The sequence below is a fragment of the Lycorma delicatula genome, chromosome 2 (assembly GCF_047948215.1).
Source record: "Lycorma delicatula isolate Av1 chromosome 2, ASM4794821v1, whole genome shotgun sequence".
NCBI classification, from domain to species: Eukaryota; Metazoa; Arthropoda; class Insecta; order Hemiptera; family Fulgoridae; genus Lycorma; species Lycorma delicatula.
The window spans coordinates 149,310,178-149,333,108 of record NC_134456.1 but is presented as its reverse complement, the minus strand read 5'-3'; the positions used below and the strand labels follow the sequence as shown (position 1 = coordinate 149,333,108).

Genomic DNA, 22,931 nt, shown 5'->3' with positions numbered 1-22,931 from the left:
CTAATTTGTTAAAAATTTCTTTTTAAGTATTTGAGTGTGCATTATTTTATTCAATGGCTTTCAGATTGATCAAATATACTTTGCTAATATGAGGTTGAATAATATTAGGTTGCTATTACGAGGTATAAATGAGAATTTTCATATAGTAGCTCATATAATCAGCAGTCTCTGTGTGGCTTTGAATGGGTAATGGTGGAGATGTATAATGTAGATTTTCTCCCACACTTATTGTGCAAGTTTCACATTGTATCAGTAGCAGCATGAATGAGCTAGCAGACCCTCATTCATTATGCAACACATCATTTCATCTTCAGGTTTCTCACCAATAAAGGTATAAATCTTCCAAAATTTTAAGAAGGCTGCAAGCACAAGTTGTGGAACAAATCCTTTAAGAGACTGAAGCATCTAATTTTTGCAAATATTTTTGGCCAGACAAGACATTATGGAAAACAAACCCCCACCAGTAACGGCTACAGAAGAAAAACTAATGTGCTGTTTCTGAACATGAAATTGTTCTGCATTGATTCATATCACTAAAGAATAGTTTCCCAAATTGCTATGGCAATAGAAATAAGCTGTGGAAGTGCTCAGTTTATCGTCACTGATAACCTTAACTATCAGAAAGTGCTTGCCTGTTGAGGCAATGATTTTCTTCTTATGCAGGAACAAAAACAACTTTATCTGGAAGTTTGTGAAAGCTTCTGACTCATTAGAAAGGAATTTTTGCACCGTATTCTCACTTGCAATGAAACTTGGGCCCACCACTATACACCTATCTCAAAACAATCTGCATTGATCAAGGCCTAAACATACTTGTCAGCTGGAAAAGTACTTGCAACTGATTTTTAGAATTCTTCAGGTAATTTGTTGATTTATTTATTTCATAAAAGACATACAGTGAATGCTATCGCCAACTTCTCAAGGATGCCAAAACTGCTTATCACAACATGACATCAGCAAACATTTTGTGATACTATTCTTCTTTCTTTAAAATCCAATTCAGATTTTGGAGTTTAGTAAAAAGAAAACTGTAACATGGAAAAAAAATCACTTTTGGAACACCTTACCATTTGTTTGGATCACTTAAAGGTCGATTAGGATACAATTTAATGATGAAGCAGGAGTTCATGTTGAACTCATGAACATCCCTCTTTTTTCTTCTTGGAACAAATAAAAAATTGATCAGTTCATTGGAAAAGGTGTATTTCTAAAAAATTATAGTGTTTTATTTTTTATAGAAAAGATAAAATCTAAAAGAAAAATTATGGTTTATATGAGATCCACCCTGAATTAGGATAGTATTTTGAATTGTGGATAATTTCCTGCTACTTGGCTAAGAACATACCATTGTTGTTCTTTTTAATAATTTTGAGTTGATGAAACTCAAAATATGTTATTAATTTCATAATAAAGATTATATATTTGAGCCAAGGTTTGTTTGTATTTGATGTGTTGACTATTGGAGTTTCAAAATGCATTGTGAAACATGCATCGATTGTAGGAAAATTAATTAAAGATCTTTTGTCAGTTGTAGATAACATATCTATATTTAAGGAATACTCAGAAAGTGAATCTTGTTTCTAAATGTTGGCACTGCAATGCTGCGATCATGATTCTATTCATGTGTACTGAGTAGCCTGATACCTTAGGAAAGGATTGATACATTCTCTTATTCGGTTAGTATTCTTAGCGTGTGTTTTGCATTATAAAAAATTGTTTACTCATTGGGTGCCTAAGATGCTTATGAAAAATCTCAAAATGAAACTGTTTGACATGCATTGGAATTTTTGACTCTGTACAGAGAACAAGTTGACAACTTCTTGAGATGGATAGTCACTGAGATTGAGAAATAGGTATCACACAAAATGCCTGAAATGACACTAAAATCTTTAGAATGTATCTACTTTGAGACCATGAGAGAGTGTTTTGTGTTTTGGGAAAAAAAATGTTTTGCTTGTTGACTTCTTGGTTCAAGGCTGCACAATCAATATTGACATCTATTGTGAAATGCTGAAATAATCGTGTCATGTGATCCAGAACAACAATGACATGGCTTGCTTGCCCAGGGCATATACATTGTCTCCACAGTGCAACCAACATCTTCTCACAGTCTTCAGCTGGAAAGAATTAGACCATTTTCCTTGCTGGCTGTGAGTTACACAGTGATTACAAGGTCAACCGATTTGTTAATATGAAGCTTGTGTTGCAGGCTATTTTGTGAAAAAGAGATACAACTTCTGGTACCCTGTTGAAGTAAGTGCCTAAACAGTTGCAGGGACTGTTTAGAAAAATAAAGTAAAATTTTTACTTAAAAGAGCAATAAAAATTTTATGTGAATATGATTTTATTGAATGAGTGTATTCTTTCTTTGAATGACTGTGTTAAGTATACATTTTCATCAGGTGGAGAGATTTGATGAACAGGTTTAATTAATGAACAGTTTAAACTAATAGTTTAAAAATTAATTACATTAGTCATCAGTTATAATTAATAATAAATAATCTATAATACTAACAGTCACGGAAGTGATTGATACTGTACGTATACTTTCTCTTATAAGTTACTTTTGTTTCCATTTTAGCATAGTAAAAATTAAAGATTGCTAGTAAGCCAATCTCTATGGCAGAAGGTCCTGGATTCAAATTGGTAATCAGGATTTTTTTTCGTATCATATGAAATTCATTTAATCATTAAAAAAAAAATGGAGCAACTATAATTGGGCCTGTTTTACATTGTTTATTCTGTTTTTTCACTCACTTTTGCCAGTATGAATAAACAAATAGATCCAGCTGCTTAGCTTAATGTCTTGTGATCATAAAAATTACTTTATATATTTTTCATATTTTATCATATGGACAAAAGTCTTTAAATTTAATGAATTTAAAACAAATTTAGTAGAACTATTCGCCCAAAAATGAGTGTTAATAAGTATGAGCCAGTATAATATAGAAGTTGGAAAAGTGAAAAAAAAAAATTAGCTCAATTTTTAAAGATTATTTTCAAGAAACAGTATTATTTTTTAAGGTAGTAATAATATTTTGTTTTTGAATTTTTTTTTTGTTGACAGTGTGGTATAATTGGTGGTATTGGCGAGCTTCTAGTTTTCCATTGCTAACTAGCGAAGAAATAAGCATTACATATATCGGATCTTACTATTAATCTGCTATATGCAGCCAGCATTATATTTACATTATACTAAAGTAATATCAAAGAACAAGTACAAAATTTTGTTTTTGTTGTGGTAATTGATAATATTTTGATTTTATTAATAGTGCAGGATTTTGATGGTAGTTTGAGGTGAATTTAGATAATCTCAAATGTTCATTTATTAAAATATCAAGCGAGCTCATACTTTGAAGTACAATGTCAATTAGATTAAAATGTAATTACTTATACCAAAGTTACTGTATGATATTATATGACATGACAGGTCAGGTTTTTTAAGTAAATTATTACTGAATGATTGCATCATAACATATTATAGGATATTTTAACATGTCATGTCATATGTTATAGGCAGCTATTTTTCTAGTCCAGAATTTTATTAAACTTAATAATAATTAAGTTTATCAGTAAACAGAAACACTTCATATATTGAAGGTGCATGTGTATTCTCTTGAAATCATGATTTTAAGAATCAGTTGATGTTTATTGTTATTTTATTGATTATAATTTTCCAATTTACCTTTTGTTTAATTTTATAATATAATCTTTAAAATTACTATTTCAGTGTTTTTTTTTTATTTATTTATTTTTTTTTTTAGAGTTTTTATGTAAGAGGTGGTATCAGAAAGTTTTTGAATCAGGTTTATAAAACTTTAGCTCACATTATTTAAAAAATGACCATTATCCTCTTTGAAATAATCTCCTTAGCAATATATTTGTATGCCAACACTTCTGCCAACCCTCAAGACGAGTAAACTTTTTCTGAAGGGTATCCAACCCTGTCTGCAGTTGTTCTTAAATGCCTTCTTTGGTGAAGCCTTTCAGATTCTATTTCACGGCAAAGTTATAGAAGAGTTTGAGCATGTGATATGATTATCATGATGTTTATTCAAAAATTGCATTGAAAGAACGAATAAGTTTTTGTGATGTAAAATCTAATTTTGATTTTTCCTTAGATCTCGTTAAACCAAACCTAGATTTAAAAACCATGTTAAGGATGCACTTTGAATCTCTTGCATCTTTCTTGATCTTGTAATTGCAAGAAGTTTTGTCACGATAACTAATACTTTGCTCCTAGATTGTAGGCATAAATACAATTTGCATTACCAGTTTTGATCCTAGATATGAAATTTGGTTTGTTATTAGCCATTTTTTAAAGCATCCAGCAGAAATGAAGATGCTGTTGCTTTTGATCAGGTGACAAGAGCCAAGATAAACTTCACTGCAGTACCCTTTCTCATTTTATGCTGTTGTAATTTCCATAAGGATTTATCATAAAATACATCAGAATGCGCAAGGGTTTTTGAAATGGCATTTAAAACAAATTAATCTTATTGATGGTTTAAAATTTGTGATAAATTATCTTCTTTCATAAATTTTTAAATTTTAATTTTAATTTTCATTAGCAGATGGGTCTCCCTTATATACTAAGCTTTCAAATTTCTTATTGAGGTTTCTTCCTACCTCACCACCCACAACCACAACCTTTCTTAAATGATGGGTTGTCACTTAGTTTTTTATGAAAATCAGTACCTTTATTGTAAAATATATTCTACTGCACTTTAAAATACAGCACTAACTTTAAATTAATTTGTGTATATAATTGCTGCTCCAGCAGTAGTGTTACACGTAACAAATTTCAATTAAAATATGTGTTTATATTTTCATTGATGGATAAAACTTTCTGTTTACACTGATGTGGAATTATTAAAATAATTAAAGAAGAAATGTAGTTTAAGAAAGTACTTTAAGAAATATAATTTCATTAAGTTTTGGTTTAGTTGTAATTTTTAATGAACATACAATTTAAAAAAAATGAGAATATGAAAATAATCACTATTACTAAGTCAGTTCTAGTTTAGAATTAGTATTTTCTTCATAAATTGTCTGGAATTTAAATATCTATTTTCTTTTTGTATATAGTAATTTTGTGGAGAAATTCCTTCAACTAATAGGTAATTTTAGGTTAAGATAATCTTTTACTTACCCCCCCTCCCTATACTCACTGCAGATGTTCCAGGGGATATAGAAATAAAAATCACCGGTGTGTTGTATTACCAAAGAAATATATTATTTTATAATATATCAAACTTTTCTCTTTTGTTTACTATATTATTAAATCATTATTTAATATAAGTTAAACTTTATTTATGTACTGATATTATTTAAGTTATTAATAAATATTTTTTTTTTAAATTGTTAAGTTATTCAATTTTATTTCCTGAATAAGATTTATAAATCCAATTATGTTTCCATTTATGTTCTTGTCTAGTTTAACGCCAACTGTGTCCACATAAATTAATAATTAACCTAGAACAATTAAAGTGATGCTTGTAACAAATTGTTAAAACCAATTAATTAGATGTTAAAATAAATAAATAGATTAATTAACGGCAGATCTGCCGTTAATTCAGATCGGTAGATCTGAATTTTAAATCTGGGTCTTGCAAATATAAAAAGGAATATAATAAAGTAAAATTTTAATAAAATTATTTTTTGTTTGAAAAATATTCAATTTAATTGATATTTCACTATCAGGAAAATTAGCTATAAAATATTTTAGTATTCAAAATAAGATGGTGATTAAATATGTTCCACTATAAACATATACTGGTCTTTGAAAATACATGCTTGTTGTACTGCTGCAAAACTATTGACAGATTTACAGATGATGCATGGATATTATCTATGCATTTTGACTTGGAAATGTAGTATATTCTTGACAAAATATTTGTCTTGCCAGAAACCCTGTAACAACAAACCTACAAATTTAGGATTAGTCCTCATGTTTAAGTTGCATGACTTAATGAATCCTGTATAAATTTGAGTTAAGATCTTTATTTACCGATAGATATTTTATTGGTTTCTTTTATTGTTTTAATAATTAAATTATTACTATGTTTTTACAGAAGAATGTTTTTAGTAATATTTCATCAAATCTTCTAGGTTATTTAGATTGATTCAAAATAAGTTCCAAAATGCTACAAAACAAATATTATTATGTGAAAGATCTATAGAATATTGGACGGCTAAATACTTATAAAAATGATAAAAAGTACTGGTATACATTTAAATTAATTGTTCAATTTCGCTGCCATTTCATTGAATACACAAGGTCTGTTCAGAAAATAATCAAACTTTATTTTTTTAATCTTTTTTTCCTAATTTTACAGATTATTGGCCCTTGTTCCCTTCAAAGTACTCCCCTCCCACAGGGTAGTACAAAAACCTGTGTGAATAGTCACACACTAATCCTAGCGGTGATTCCACTTTGCAAAGCAGTCCTGGATACCTTCATTTGAAATTGTCTTTCAAAAGGCCCGTGATGAATTTGCTTTAATGTCATCAATAGTTTTAAAATGGCATCCTTTCATCACTGATTTTAATTTCAGAAATAAGAAAAAATTGCAAGGAGCCAGGTTTGGCAAGTAGGGAAGAAAGTCATCAGAATTTTGTCCCAAAACTGACGAATTGACAAGCTGAGTGTGCAGGCACACACTGTCATAGTGAAGGAAACCATGAGTTTTGACTTGCAGTAAGTCCGGTCTCTTTTTGCGGATTTTTTTTTCATAACTATTGTAAAACACCTTGATAGTGATACATGGTTCACTGTTTCACCTTGAGGCAAGATTTCAAACGCACAATTACATTAAAATCAGAAAAAACAGAGAGCATCACTTTGACATTGGATCAAGACTGACAAGCTTTCTTGGGGCGTGGAGATCCTTTGCCAGTCTATTATGATGATTGAACTTTTGTCTCATTGTCATAGCCGTAAACCCAGCTTTTGCCTCCTGTTATGATCCTTTCCACTGAAAAATTGAACACGCACTGCGTTGCAGCAAAGTTTGTTCCTTGTTTGATGACCAAATAGCAGAAAGAACATCGATTGGACATATGTCGCCAACTTCTTGAACAAGCCAATGACGATGAAACATTCATGGAAAGGATCATAACAGGAGGCAAAAGCTGGGTTTACGGCTATGACAATGAGACAAAAGTTCAATCATCATAATAGGCTGGCAAAGGATTTCCACGCCCCAAGAAAGCTTGTCAGTCTTGATCCAATGTCAAAGTCATGCTCTCTGTTTTTTCTGATTTTAATGTAATTGTGCATTTGAATTCTTGCCTCAAGGTGAAACAGTGAACCATGTATCACTATCAAGGTATTTTACAATGGTTATGAAAAAAAAATCCACAAAAACATCGTCATTGGCTTGTTCAAGAAGTTGGCGACATATGTCCAATCGATGTTCTTTCTGCTATTTGGTCATCAAACAAGGAACAAACTTTGCTGCAACGCAATGCGTGTTCAATTTTTCAGTCAAAATGTCATGGCATGATGCATTAGGATGCTAACTTCTGCAAGTTCTCCGATAGTCAATTGATGATTTGCACGCAACAGATCATTGATTTTCTGAATGTGGGTGTTTTCAGTTGAGGTCAAAGGCCTACCAGGTCAAGCATCATCTTCAACTGACTGACAACCACTTTTAAATTGTGAAAACCATCCATTGCATTGCATACGACCCAGAGCATCATCTTCATAAGCTTGTTTAAAAAATTGAAACGTTTCTGTGAAACTTTTCCCCAGTTTCATATAAAATTTTAAACATGTTGCACACAAATAACAATAAAACTTCCATAGAATTAAATGAACTACTTTTCCACTCTCTCATTTTTCCGCATAATTTTCAAAATGATGTTCAAAGTTGGTGAAAAATAGTTTTTTCATTTTAAAGAAAACCCAGACGTTGTACGAAAAAAGGTTTTAAAGAAAAGTTGTAGAGAATTTTCAAACAAAAAGTCCTGCTCATTGTCAATTGATCAACAAATAAATTAGTTTTGCAAAAAAACCACGAAAAATAACATTTTCTTCAATTAATAATATCTTTAACATGAAAAAACCTTTTTTGATGAAACTTACAGAATATGTAGTGTATTTTTGACTTTTGCAAAAATCAAGTTTTTTGAAAAAAGACGTTTTCTTAAAATTCAAATAACTCATACTGTAATGCACCTATGTGACCCACCTGGGGCTTAGAATTTTCTTTATGAGTTGTGCTAACTTGTGCAAATAGAGCATATATTGCAAATATGTGAAAAATCAACCAAAACATTTTTTTTCTGCTCAAAAATCTTAAATTATTTTTTAAAGTTGGAATTCCCTTGAAATGGCATTATTGTCATTCGATAGCTACCATTTTTCTATGAATTTAAAAAAACTATTTTGCTCTATGATCTATTGGAGGCAAGATGTTTTTTTTTTCAAAAAATTTCTACGATCTCATTTATCAGTATTAAGATCTGAAATTTGCACACTTCATCAAATATTTGTACTTTAATATAAAGATTATTCCGCAGTGATCGATTTCATTTTCTTCATTGTAAGGTAAATTATATTGATGCATGGATGGGAATAAGTATTTTACAGGGTCCAACATAATTTAGTTTATAGTGAAAAAATCAAAATCGATCGCTGCGGAATAATTTTTATATTGAAGTATTCTAGTATGTGTACAAATTAATTTCAGATTTTAATATTGACAAATGAGGTAATAGAAATTTTTTGAAAAAAAAATTATCTTGGCTCCAGTAGATCGTAGAGTAAGATTTTTTTTTAATTCGTAGAAAAATGGTAGCTATCGAATGGCAGTAATGTCATTTCAATGGAATTTCAACTTCAAAAAATATCTGAAGTTTTTCGAGCCGAAAAATTTATTGTTTTGGTTGATTTTTTATATATTTGCAATCGTTTTGCAATACTATTTGCACAGGTTAGTACAACTCTTAAAGAAAAGAAGCCCTGGATGGGTCACGTAAGTGCATTACAATGTGAGTTATTCAAATTCTAAGAAAACGTTTTTTTTTTTCAAAAAACTCGATTTTTGCGAAGTCAAAAAAGGTACTTATTCTACAAACCAAGGACTACATATTCTGAAAGTTTTGTCAAAAAATATTTTTTCATGTTAAAGAAAATGTTATTTTTAGTAGTTTTTTGCAATAACTAATTTATTTGTTGATCAATTGACATTGGGCAGGGCTTAAAAGTTTTGTTTCAAAAATATCTAATCTTCTATTTAAAATCTTTTTCCGTAAAATGTCTAGGTTTTCTTTAAAATGAAAAAATTGTTTTTCACCAACTTTGGACTACATTTTAAAAATGAAGCGAAAAAATGAGAGAGTGGAAAAGTAGTCATTCAATTCTACAGAATTTTTCCTATTTTTTACATGTCTTGCCTAACAGAAGTTAATTTTGGCACGTAAAAATCTAATTTGATTGACCTAATATGTATATATATATGTCCATATATTGTATACAATATATGTATTACAACAACATACGTATAGTATATATTATAACATATGTATGTTCGTTCATCTGCCACATATATATGTTTATATATATATATATATATATAAAACAAGTAAGGTATAAAAAACAAGAAATACAAGTAGCATTACAAATGCAGTCATTATATATACATAATGTGATTTTTTACTGCTGTCGAAAACCTCAAAGAATTTTTATTTTTTATTATTATTTTTGTTTTATTTAATTGTAATATTATTAAGTCTTTCAAGATAATTAGTTGTGTTTTTCCTTTTGCTATTACTAGCACACTAAAGAGACTTAATAGTTTTTATAATTTAATTCAATAGATAAATGAATAAACATCCTAATAACATTAAGTTGCTTTTCTATTTTTAAATCAGATAACAGGAGTGCATAATTATGATTGACCATTGCAATATAATGGCTATACAATTTTATATTAAATATTTTGAAATAAATAATTTTATAATTACTTTCATTAAAAAAAAAGAAAAAAAATTGAGAATCCACCATCACAATGAAGGGATGATAAACTTAACTAAAAAAACAGAAGTGATACATAAGTGCGTGTGTCGCCATTCATAGTTAAAAATTATAATTTTATTAAATGAGAAATGCATTTAAAAAAAAGAATTTATTGATCCTTTACCACTTTAAAAATAATTTCAGCATTAACGATGTACATATATCAAATTACACCAGTAAATTAAGCTAAGTATCTACGTAGACCTAATTAATAAATCTTATTAGTTAAAAACTTATGAAGTACTAAGCAGCAGTTTACTACTTCTTATAACTTGAGATATTACAAAATTTTACTCATACTTGATGCAAGCATAAAGACACATTATTAATTTTTTGTTTTATTTTTATTATCATTTACTCTATCATGGTACTTTATTATCATGGTACTTAATTTTTAAGCCCAGGGGATAAGTCCTGAAATAATTCTTCATGAGACACCCGTAGTACTTATTTTGTGCGTAGCAAAGGGTATGTGCAAACACTAATGTAACATTTTGTTTTTAACTTGGTTTATTAAACTGTATGAGGCTGGATCAATTAGTACCCATGTTAGGAATGAAAATGCAAGTTTTCAGAAAAATTTTAACAGAACCTCCTTTTTAGGAGGATATTTTCCCATGTCCCTGCCATTTTTTTAAACCCTCTAAAAAATAAAATATGATTTGTCAAACTCTTCAAAATAGGTTTCTGTCTTGACATATGACCTCTTCGTTTGAGCGCAATCTTTTTTCTACGAGCCATGTCTTCATGGGGAACAAAAAGAAGTCACAAGGAGCCAGGTCGAACAAGTATGATGGATGCGGCAGTAGTTCATTCCGATTCATGCAATTTGGCTGCGACAATTCTGGATGAGTGAGCTGGTGTGTTGTGATGAAGCAGTACTTTCTTCTTTACCCACCGGGTTGGTCTAGTGGTGAACGCGTCTTCCCAAATCAGCTGATTTGGAAGCCGAGAGTTCCAGCGTTCAAGTCCTAGTCATTATTCAATCGTCCTAGTCATCGTTATTTTTACACGGATTTGAATACTAGATCATGGATACCGGTGTTCTTTGGTGGTTGGGTTTCAATTAACCACACATCTCAGAAATAGTCGAACTGAGAATGTACTAGACTACACTTCATTTACACTCGTACAATATCATCCTCTGAAGTATTATCTAAACGGTAGTTACCGGAGGCTAAACAGGAAAAGAGAGAGAGTACTTTCTTCTTTGCCAAGTGGCCGTTGAATCATTCCAATAATTCATTGTAGTACTCCCCACTGATTGTGCTTCCTTTTTCCATAAAGTCTATGAGGATCATTCCCTTCACATCCCAAAAAATCGTCATGACCTTTCCAACCGACAGGACTATCTTGGCCTTCTTTGGAGCACATTTGCCTAGAAAAACCCATTGTTTTGATTGCCATTTGGTCCCTGGCATATAGTAATGGATCCAGGTTTCATCAACGGTGACAACTCGACATGAAAACTCCTGAGGATTTCACTTAAAGAAGTCCAAACACTGCTTCGTAGTTGACGGCTATATCTGCTAGACTGAAAAAAGCAATCGGCACCCATCAGGCCAACAACTTCCTCATTCATAACTTATCATATAAAATGTTTATTGCCATTCCGTATGACATGCTGCTACTGCACACACTTTTTAGAGTTTTTGATCTAGAAGAAAACACACTAACTAGTCACTTGGTGATTTAAGGGGTTTGGATCATATGTTTAATTTCAGTTAAAAATATTAGTTTAAAAAAATTTGAAGTCTTGTCCTATTTCTTAGCATGATAAATATATTTATTATTCAATTCTGTAAATTCTGATTTTTGACTTCAAAAGTTTTAACCTTGAAAAAGTGTTATTTTCTACTTTTTAGGATATCTTTTTGTTTTATTTTAGTTTAGATTTTTAGTTCTATTTCTATTAACAATATTTCTATAAACAAGAAACAATGCAAATTTGTTTCCTCTTCATCTCCTTTTATGTGGATTTTGACAACAATAAGAAAAAATGCAAAGAAACAATGTAAGTAGACTATTACAAAATGTTAACTAAGGCCCTTTGGAAAGCATAAGTATATGTTTTTTTCCATGTTTTACAATTTTAGTGCATAAAAAAATGTATCAACTTCTGTAGATAATTTTATTTACTTTCAATTTGAGTTTCTTGGCAGTGATTTCACACCATTCATTTTTTATTTTATCTCATTTCTAGTTTCAGCCAAAATAACAGCAAATCTTTTTGCCAAATTGAATTTTCTTTTGTTATTCCAATATGCAAACTTCAACCTATGAATTAATTATTAATTATCGATGAATTATTTACAAAAAAAAAAAATATATATATATATATATGTGAAGAAACTAAATATGTAAAGTAATTGCAAAATAAATCTTAAATTAGCAGCTATTTAAAAATTATTTGACTAAACATTTATGTACAAATAGAAACAGTGATATGGAAAATTCATAATATGTTTTATGTTCCCAGCTACAATTGGGAACATAAAACATATGAACATATATTAAAACATAACATCAAAATTATATTACTGCTATTTTGGGAAGTATAACAACTGGTCTGTATTTTGATTATTATCCTTTTTTTCCTCTGTTTTGCTTGGGACAGATTTGCATTTAAGCTTAGCTCGGCCCAAGCAGAGTGTCTCTAGTCTCTAGACTTATGAGCCTCACCGCTTGCCGACTGTGTGTCGGGTATGGCAGATCAGCTCACTGGTTTGGATCTTTTGAGGAATTTGTCTTGTGCCTTGCCACCAATAAATGAGAGGGGGGTAGTCCGGGACACTCTTTTTTTTTTGATAATTAAAAGTTTTTTTTTTTTTTTTTTTTTTTTTTTTAATTATCTGTATGCTAGCTGTCGTGGCTATCTTATATTATTACGTCTTCTGTTTAATACAACTTACTCTTCTATTTTAACTCCTGTATTTCACTCTTTTTAGCTCTTCTATTTAATTCTTTTATACAAATACCTATTCAGTTTTGCTCTTCTATACAACTCTATTTACGTCCTCTGTTATGCTCTATACACTTAAGGATGTCTTCATTATCTGTGATTTCTTATCATTATCATGGGTCTCATCAACTGTCACCAGCAAACCAGATAGGGGTAAACCGGAACTGACTACATCATTCCCGGGCCACTTTCCAGTTGCCAGATCTAAAACCGATCTTCTTATATTAATTCCCAGAACCAGTTATCACTATTGAGCTCCTTCATTTTCAAAAATGTCTGTTATCGTATTTTCGATCCGTCTCCATTCTTGTGTTCCTTTTAACATAACATTTACACTGTATCCGCAGTAATGTTCATCCATTGCTCCTTTTCTTTGATGTCTGACCATCTCTCACAGGTGAAGAAAGTATGTGCCAGTGAGTTGATATATCCGCAATATATAAAACTGTTAAATTCTCTTTTTTAAACCTTTGTAGATATTCTCCGAATCCCCCATGGCCAGAGAGCAACTGGGAGATGTAATACCCACCTCTCTGTACCCCCTCACCAACCATAGGCACAGTCTGGGATCAACATTTTTTACAGTTGCTCATTTGGGCAGTGTCCCACATAGCCTGCCATCCTGCATTAGTATGTCTGTCACATCTTGCCGATTGATTCCCTCATAGATGCGTAAGCGTTTCCTCGCCTGAAGTTGGATAAGCGGGACCCCCGCAAGGACTCCCTATTAGATACCGTTCTATACCCGGATTTAATCTTAAGATTCATCCTCCGTTGTAGCGGATTTAGCTTTTTCTTGTTCGGCTGAATATCGAAAGGCGCATGCCACGCTGGTGTAGCATATAACAGGAAGTCGCGGCGGCCATAAACAATTTTCGTTTGGACGCTTTCGGGTCCCATCAGCCTGCTAAGAGTATTTATTACTTTTTCAGCCTGCGCCGTAATCTCTTCGATATGCTTGCTATATTTCCTCGACTGCTGCAACCACATTCCAAGGTATTTCACATGCGAGGTCATCTAAACAATATGTTCGTATGCACGTACACGGATGGTTCTGATTCTCCTTCTGCACACTATTGCCAGGACCTGAGTTTTCTTCGGTTCAAGTTTGAGTTCTTGATTTAGAAGCCATGCTTTTGCCAGCTCGATCGCCCTGTTAGCTTCTGCTCCACCTCTTCTTGGGTCCAACTGTGCCAGGTCGTCCGCGTATGTAATTGGAGCCACTCCCAGTGGATATCGTAAATTCAAAATGCCGTCGAACGAAATGTTCCAGAAGAGTGGGCTTAATACAGAGCCCTGGGGCACGCCCCCTCCCAGTATCTGGAACCTACATTCTCCGTCTTCAGCCTCAACCATCAATTCTCTTGCGCACAAACAATCGCAAATAACCGCTCATAAGTAGGCGCTGATATTTCTGTTTTCCAATTCGTCTGCCACCACAGTACATAGGATACTGTTAAACGCATTGCGGACATAAAGGAGGACCATTAATGGAATCTGTCTGGTCCTCCAGGTGCCCGCTCAGCATCAATCCGCTCACAACACCACTCTTCTTAAGACATCTACGGTCAACCTCTTCCTTTTTAAAATCCATATTGTGACCGAGATAGGCCTCCGGTTACTATAATCTCCTTCTGTATGCGATCCGTCAATAAACTCTCGTACAGTTTGCCAATCGTTGATAGAAGACAAATTGGTCGATATGATATTACCATGTTATTCGCATTTGATTTAATCATCACAATTCGGCAAAATATATCCGTGTATGATGACACACACCGATAATCGCATGACCAGTATTCCTCTGCCAAATTTCAATTGCACGACACTCTGTCGTTAGCCACTTTCCACGCCAGGTCTTGTGTCGACGCCATTCTATTCATATTAATGCGTAATCTTCATCGTCTTTATGTCTATCTTCATCGTCTATCCGTACCACATAACCGGCCTCCAGTGCTAAATTTTGTAAATTTCCCTTGGTGTGTGCCCATTGTGGCGAGGAAGGCCACAAGTGTGACGATTGTTCGCATAGGTCCGAGGCTCCGGCCTGTGCTAACTGTAAGAGGTTGCACAAAAATTAAGAGCACCCAGTTGTTAGTAAGGAGTGTGGCTGTTACGTAAGTGCCGTTGCTCTGTACTTTAATTCCTTATGCTTAGGTTCGGTCAACTAAATGGCCAGGGTGCTTTATAGTCCAGGTTGAGTTAGGTGAGATTGTAAGGAGACAGAGCCTCGATGTTGTGTTTCTGCAGCACCCAATCGTAATTAGGGGTGATCTGCCAGGCTTTCACAGCTGGAAAAATATGCATGTCTGCTATTTTAATCAGGAAGTAGCTTGATAGTCTTTATACGGCAGGTTTCTGACACGCATCATGTTGTTGTCAGACTTGCCATTCGTGGACAGAACCTTACAGCTCTTAGTTCATATTTCCAATATAGGGATCCCACTGAGGAACACCTAGCGAGATGGGATGGATAGTGAGATGGTCTAATTCTTATTGGTGCCAATGTTAATGCGAAGTCACTTTTCTGGCACAGTGGGATCACTGATCATGGCGGTGGCCTAATTGACAGTTTCATCGCGAAGCAGAATTTTAAGGTCTCTAATGTTGCAGACTAGTTGGCTACTACCATCGGTTGATACTTTTCTGTTTACCGGGGGCACTTCCTACAAAGGAGGGCGGACTGGCCGAAATTCTCCTCTTTCTTCCAGACTGGAGATTTTGTCTCGAGGCCTTGACGCCCTGCCATTAGATGTCCTGGCAGAAAATTCCACTTCTGCGGTGGTGGCGGCGGTTGAAGCCACAATTCCTAGAGACACTGGCCGGGAACGTATATCTGGTTGGTGGTCTCGGAATCTGACAGCAATGAAGCAGTCTATTAACCGACTCAGAAGGGCTGCGCAACGAGAGGGTGATCCCGATCAGCGTGCGGCCCTAACTGCAGATTACCGCAGAGCGAGAGCTAGGTACTTTCATAGTATTAAGTCCTCCAAGCGTAATTCCTGGCGCTCCTTCGTTCAGGAGCAAGAGAATAGAGACCCTTGGGGCGTTGTGTGTAGAACCCTTGGACATAAGCGTAGGTGTCCTTTTGTCAGCCTTGTCAACCCGCGAGGGTGTGGTAATTGATAAGGACCATATCCTTAACATTTTGCTGAATGATTTGCTCCCGGATGAGGTTTCATACCATCGGAGTTTCAGACGGGAAGTCACAATTTTCGAGACCGACTTATCACTGAGGCGAAAGTGCGCCAGGTGATCTGTAGTATTGTACGACACAAAGTCCCTGGATATGATTTTATCACAGCGAAGTTCCTCGTCCGAGCGCTTTCAGTAGTCCTTGGTCCTCTAACTAGAATATATAACAGGTTGCTCTTAGCCGGCCACTTTCCGGCTTGTTGGAAGCGTGGAGACTTGGTGTTGTTGTTCAAAGATGGCAAGAAAGATCCTACTGTTAGTTCTTCTTCCACTAACTCTCTTGCCCGTGATTAGTAAGGTTTTTGAGAAGGTCCTATATTTGCGTATTAATATTAGATTGGCCACTGATCATTTACTAATAGACAACCAGTATGGTTTCCGGCCGGGCAAGAGTACTAAGGATGCCATACTAAAGGTGATGTATATAGCTTCATCTAGTCCATGTAAATATGTATTAGGAATTTTTCTGGACATATCCGGGACATTTAACAACTTACGGTGGCCCTCTGCCCTGTTTCAGATGCAGAAGCGTATGTGTACACCAAATGCACTAGAAGTGCTCGCAAGTTATTTCAGCCATCGGACCGTTTCCCTGCGTGACGGTGGTTCATAAGACCTTAAATAAAGGATGCCCTGAGGGCAGTGTTTTGAGTCCCCTTGTTTGGATCATAGATCATAGGTCAGGTGGGACGAATCCCCCACAGGTCGTTACACTCATGGTATATTTCCTATAGTGTCTGATTTAGGTGCTATTGGATGGGTCTCCCCCAATCGGTATATCACATAGTTTCTCTCCGAGCATGTTGCCTTTCGGGAGAGTTTGGCTAGGTTTTGTTTGGAGGATATGAGTCAGTGCCCGGAATGTGGGACCGATGATACAGTGGACCACGTCCTCTATGTCTATCCCCGATACGAGATCGAATGTTATCGAGCTGTTAGGGAACTTTTGAGAATACCTTCCTTTCTGGATCTCGCGAGGAGTGGTCTATAGTGGCTAGTTTTCTTCGTACTCTTGTGGTGTGTAGATCTGCAGAGGGAGTTTAATCGAGATACTCGATCGTGGTAGGATCCCGGGTGGCATTGGATTTGTTGGAGGTAGGCGCATTGGCATCGTGTCACGGTTATATTGGTGTTGTTTGTGATTCAATTTGGGGCTACCGTTGGTGGGAGTGGCCGTGCTGCCGGGTTATGGTAGCCCAAGTGACCATGGTCTAGTGGTAAACGCGTCTTCTCAAATCAGCTGATTTTGAAGTCGAGAGTTCCAGCGTTCAAGTCCTAGTAAAGCCAGCTCCATTTTTACACGGACTTGAATACTAGATCGTGGATACCGGTGTTCTTTGGTGGTTGGGTTTCAATTAACCACACATTTCAGGTATGGTCGAACTGAGACTGTACAACCCTATACTTAATTTACTTTCATACATATCATCCTATGATATAATGCCTCACAGTCGTTCGAGAAGCTAAACAGAAAAAGAGACACAACAGGCGGTCCTTGTTGTAACTTGAATGCCGCGCGAGATTCTATGATGGACCGGGTGAGGGTACGGGATTTGTCCCCAGCTCCTGCGCAGACCGGAATGAGGTTACGTTCTCCTTGTTCGGTGACCTAAATTGGTTGACTTTTGGGTGTACGTCTGAATCTCTACATTGCGTAAGATATAATATTTATTGGTATGAGAGTAGCACTGATTTTAACTTTAAACTGGTTTGTTTTCTGAAGCATCTACAGTCACGAACGGTGCTGTTAAATCTGGAGTAGGCGCGGGGTTCGCGCTTCCGCGTTTCTGGTCAATTAATTTAAGGGAATCATGTTAGGTTGGATGTGAAGATGTCCGTTTGAGGCCTACGTGAAGACGAAATTTGATAGTATTTTACTGATGCAAATGTCAGTAAAGACCCTCAGAGCTCGGAACGAAGGGGATGGTGTGGCGACCGGTAATGTCACAAAGTGGGTGTCTTCCTCCTACTGGGTTGGGAGTGCAGACGTGTCTGAAGCAGATCTAGTGGTGGTTGGAGGAGATCCCTGAGCTGCAAAGGATTTGCATCTGCAAGAGGCATACCCTCAGAAGAAGAGAGGATCAAGAGGCATCTGAGAGAGCTGTGGTGGAATGGAGAAAGTCTACACAGAGCCTCCGAAGGGCTCTTAATTCAGCTAAGCAGAATATTGAGGAAGGCCTGCTCCCAGTTACATGAGAATCCATGGGACATGGCATATAATCTGGTGACAAAGAAGCTGGAAAGGTCATTGTCCAGACTTCCTGAGGCATACCTCCAGGAAAGATTGGAAGTTTTGTTTCTGATAGATGTGGCTCTGACATGAAAAGAGCTGGCAGCTTTCGGGATTCCATGTGTCACTTCGGAGAAGCTTTAGCATGTGGTTTCTCGACTCCACCCAAATCCACAGAAGGCAAAGAGGGGGTGAGGAGCTGGATGTTTACTAAATGGCAGGGAGGTGGAGGAAGGTAAAAGAAGGACACTAGAGCTATATTTTGATCACAGAAGTAAGTGTGTGGGTCAACAGGCCACACATTTACCTCTGAAGGACTTCTAGACGGCTCAGTGGCTAACTGGTCACAGTTCGTTTGGAGTCTACCTCTGTAGCAGGCATATGGATCAATGTCAGTATTGCGAAGAAACAGACACAGTGGAGCACAGCTTTTTCATGTGTTCCAGCTGGAAGGAAGAAATGCCATGTGACGGTTTGTACTTGTCAGAGGGGAGTCATGCAGTTGATACTCTCATCTGGTGAGGGTTGGTCCATGTGTGTACAGTGGTTTAAAAGAGTTCTCTAACAGAAGTTACTGGAGGAAGAATGTGAGGAGGACAGTTAGGATGTCGGTTGAGATTGGCCCTTCAGGGGCAGGTGGTGGGGGTGCCTCGGCATTATTGTCAACAATGGCTTTTGGGAAACACGTTCCTACCATCTGAAGCCAGCATAGCTGTGCAGGGTTAAGAAGAATCCATGTGTACAGTGTATATATTGAGTTGTAAATATGGTGTGAATGTAGTGTGTAAATAATTGTATGAATGTGAGGTGTGCTTGTGACGCACATGGTGCTAAGGTTAAGCCTTTAAGTCAGTTCCAGCATCATATTGCATGAGGAAGTGGTTTTTTGGTGGATCCCACTTCAGTAGGTGATGAACTCCACACACCCGGGTTCATGCTGGGTGTGGTGGGCAAATTTTCCCATTTCCGACATAAAAAAAACATAGAGAAAATTATGCAGCTGTAAATGGTGGCTACATGGAAAAAAGATCTGATGTGGACAACATATGACTTCCTTGTACGCCTACTAAATTACATATGCACAATTTTTTAAAATGATAAGTACATAAAATTTTATTTCATTAATAACTTCAGATATTTTTTCATTTTATTTTTATTATTATTACTGAGTATTATTTATTATAAGTTTTTTTTTTTACAATCGGAGGTTAATAATTATTAATAAATCAATATATTTAAATTAAAAAAAGAGGAGGTGAAGTCAGATTTGAACCGATGTGCTTTCCCAATACCCAAATATTTCATTAATTAAACTTTTATTTGACTATAACTCTGGAACCAATGAAAATAAGTACCACTTATGATATATTGTTGAAAATCTCTCAATGAATGTATATTACTGAAGTTAAGAAAATCCAATTTTTTTGGATTTTGGGCTTTTTTGGACACTTTTGGTTCAGTTGATTGCAATCAAAAATAGAGGTGCACAACCTATAACAGTCCTAGATCCAAAATTTCAACATCCTATGGCTAATAATTTTTTAGTTATGCGAGATACATATGTACGTACAACGTCATGCAGAAACTGGTCAAAATGGATTCAGGGATAGTCAAAATGGATATTTCCATTGAAATCTGAAAATCAAAATTTTTCACGATCACAATACTTCCTTTATTTCATACAAGGAAGTCAAAATATAAGCTTTATAACAAAATAAAATATAATTTTATGCAATTTTTTTTCATTTGTCTATTTCTTTTCATTTGCGAGTTATAAGTCACTGTGCACTACATTTCAGAAACTCCTTGTACATTTAAATCAATTAAAAAACAATTTAAAAATGAAACATGCTGACCGTTTGTATGGCATTACCATTACAAGTGATAATTAAGTTAAAAAATGAATTCCAGTCATTCATATGTATATATTTGATAATAAATAAGTACTATATAGAAAATACTTCAGATGAAAAATGAATAATTGAAATATTGTAATATCAAGTTTACATAGCTTTTCATAAAATAAAGAGTAATTCATGGACTTATAGTTTTGTAATTTACAAAAATTAAACTCTAGGTAATAATATTATTAGTTATATCAGAAATGATATGACAACCATATTTTATGAAATGAAAATAAATTTTTATTAAAAAAAATTATATATTTTACTTTCATATACATACATACATTATAATATATGTATATATTAAGTTTATAATAACGAATTAATTAATAAATGTGTTTATTTTCACAATATTTATGTTTGTAAATTATTGTACAATGATATACATTTAAAAAATAATCATTATTATTGAATGAAATACAGTATTATTATAATAATAATTATAATAATAATAAACACTATTACTGGTATTCTAATAATTAAATAACAGTAATAATGTATTATTATTATTATTATTATTGTCATTTTATAATGACAGGTAACATAAAATCTACAGTTATAAAAAGATTACATTTATATTTAATAAGTAATAACATATGTTTTCTATATATACAATAAAATTAATTATTATAGCTTAAAAATTACTTTTTATTAGACACACAAAACATATTAAAAAAATTTACTAGTCAAAAAATTATATTAAAATATAATGGTAATAAATAATAGTATCATATAAATGTAACACAGTCTTATTCTAAACAATTATTTAATTATTTTACAACACTAAAATATGATGTTACATCACATTGGTGTGGATTGGGAATTAAATATAAATTTTATTTGAAGTAGTATATATTAAATAATAATGTTTTTTTTTTATTTTTTTATTGGTATAATTATTAGTGTCATTTAAAGGTTTATAGAGGTATATTTTTCTTTAAAATAAAAAATGAATAATTTTGTTATATTTATTATTTAATACCTTGAAGAAAAAAATTTGACAAGATTTATAATTCCATTTTTTAATTTTCACTCAGCAACAAAGCATTTTTCATCATACAGGTATTAACGTATTTTATAATTAGATATAATAATTTTAACAAATTGTGATTTTTTTTAAAACCTTTTTAATTTACCATGGTGTAACATATTTACAGTATGGAGATTTTCTCTTTATTAGCATCAGAAAAGTATAATTTTTTTTTTTTGTTATTTTGCCATCAATATTTATTTAAATTTTTTTTTTAGATTTCTCTTACATTTTGTTTTGATGCAACTTAGTAACTTTCTACAAATGCTATATATTCTCAAATTTTTTTCATATCCTAATTTGTTTATTTTTCAAAAAAAAAATTAAAATTTGGAATTTCAGTAATAATTTTTAATAACTGATTATAGATGGTGCTTTCAGAATTTACTCTACAATCCACACCAAAAACTAATAATCTATTTTACATAATAAATTAATAATAATAATTGTTTCTAGATAATTTCTCATCATTTCTAGATAAAAATAATTATTTAAAAAATGATATTATTAAAAATTAAACAATTTTTAATACTACTTAATGATGTATTTATTTTTGTACTGTTAATTATAATAAAATTAAATGTATGGACATATTTGTTATTATTATTATTAATTCAGTGGATATAAACATTAATTTAGTGAAGTAAATAAATTTAATGATGAAAGTATGCTGGACGAAGTGTAAATATCGCTACACTGTACACAGATTAATATTATAAGTACAAAGGGGCAATAGCCATTTCACAACAACATTATTATAACATATAGTTATATACGATAATTTTAATGATTATAACAAATACAACTATATATTTACTGCAGTAAACTATACACTATATTTATAAAATTCTGCAGTATTATTATATATAAATAATCATAACATAATTTAGTACATGTTAATTCATATTCGTAAATGTACCTATATGTATATATTATTTATAAAGATAACATTAAGTTACTTTACATTGTGTTAAAAAAAAAAAATTAATAACTGAAGATCATTAAAAAAAAAATTAAACCCGTTTTTATAACAATTTATAAAAATATAATTATTACTGTTTAACATATATAAAGATATTTTGTAAAATATATATATATATTAATATATTTTTTCATAAAAAATTGAAAATAAAATTAAACAGCTTTTTTTAGCGGCATTTAGTTTTTAATCAATATTTTCATTTTCTTTTGATTACAGTGATAAATAATGTACTGTATAAAAAATTGATAATTTTCAAATAAGTTTTTTGTAAATATATAAATAAATTTACAATAATTAAACATTATAATAATTTTAAAAAAATTAATTCATTACTATTTTTCTGTATTAATATTAAGTTTTTTTAAATTTATTTCTGAAAATCTTTTCTTTTTTTATTATTTTGAGAAAAAAATATGGAATTTTTCAACCAGAGTATTTTTCTTAAAAAATAAAAAATTCTAAATATTCATTCTATCAATTATTATTATTATAATATATATATGTTTGTGTATATCTTATATATTAATAAAAAATTAAATACAAATTTATTTAAAAAGAATTATTTAATAAAGAAAAACATTTTAAATTTGGAGGTGGCTTA

General features: G+C 32.7%; 1 protein-coding gene across 2 annotated transcripts in view; it reads left to right on the top strand.

Moving 5' to 3' along the window:
* The window catches only part of LOC142319315 (uncharacterized), a 32,449-nt gene extending 27,088 nt beyond the window's left edge, over positions 1-5,361 (top strand). For both annotated transcript variants that reach the window (XM_075356456.1, XM_075356457.1), the window contains exon 7: positions 3,068-5,361. In XM_075356456.1, the coding sequence (XP_075212571.1) occupies positions 3,068-3,159 (92 nt within the window). In that variant the 3' untranslated portion in view covers positions 3,160-5,361. The remainder of the gene's footprint in view (positions 1-3,067) is intronic.
* Positions 5,362-22,931: the final 17,570 nt, after the last annotated feature.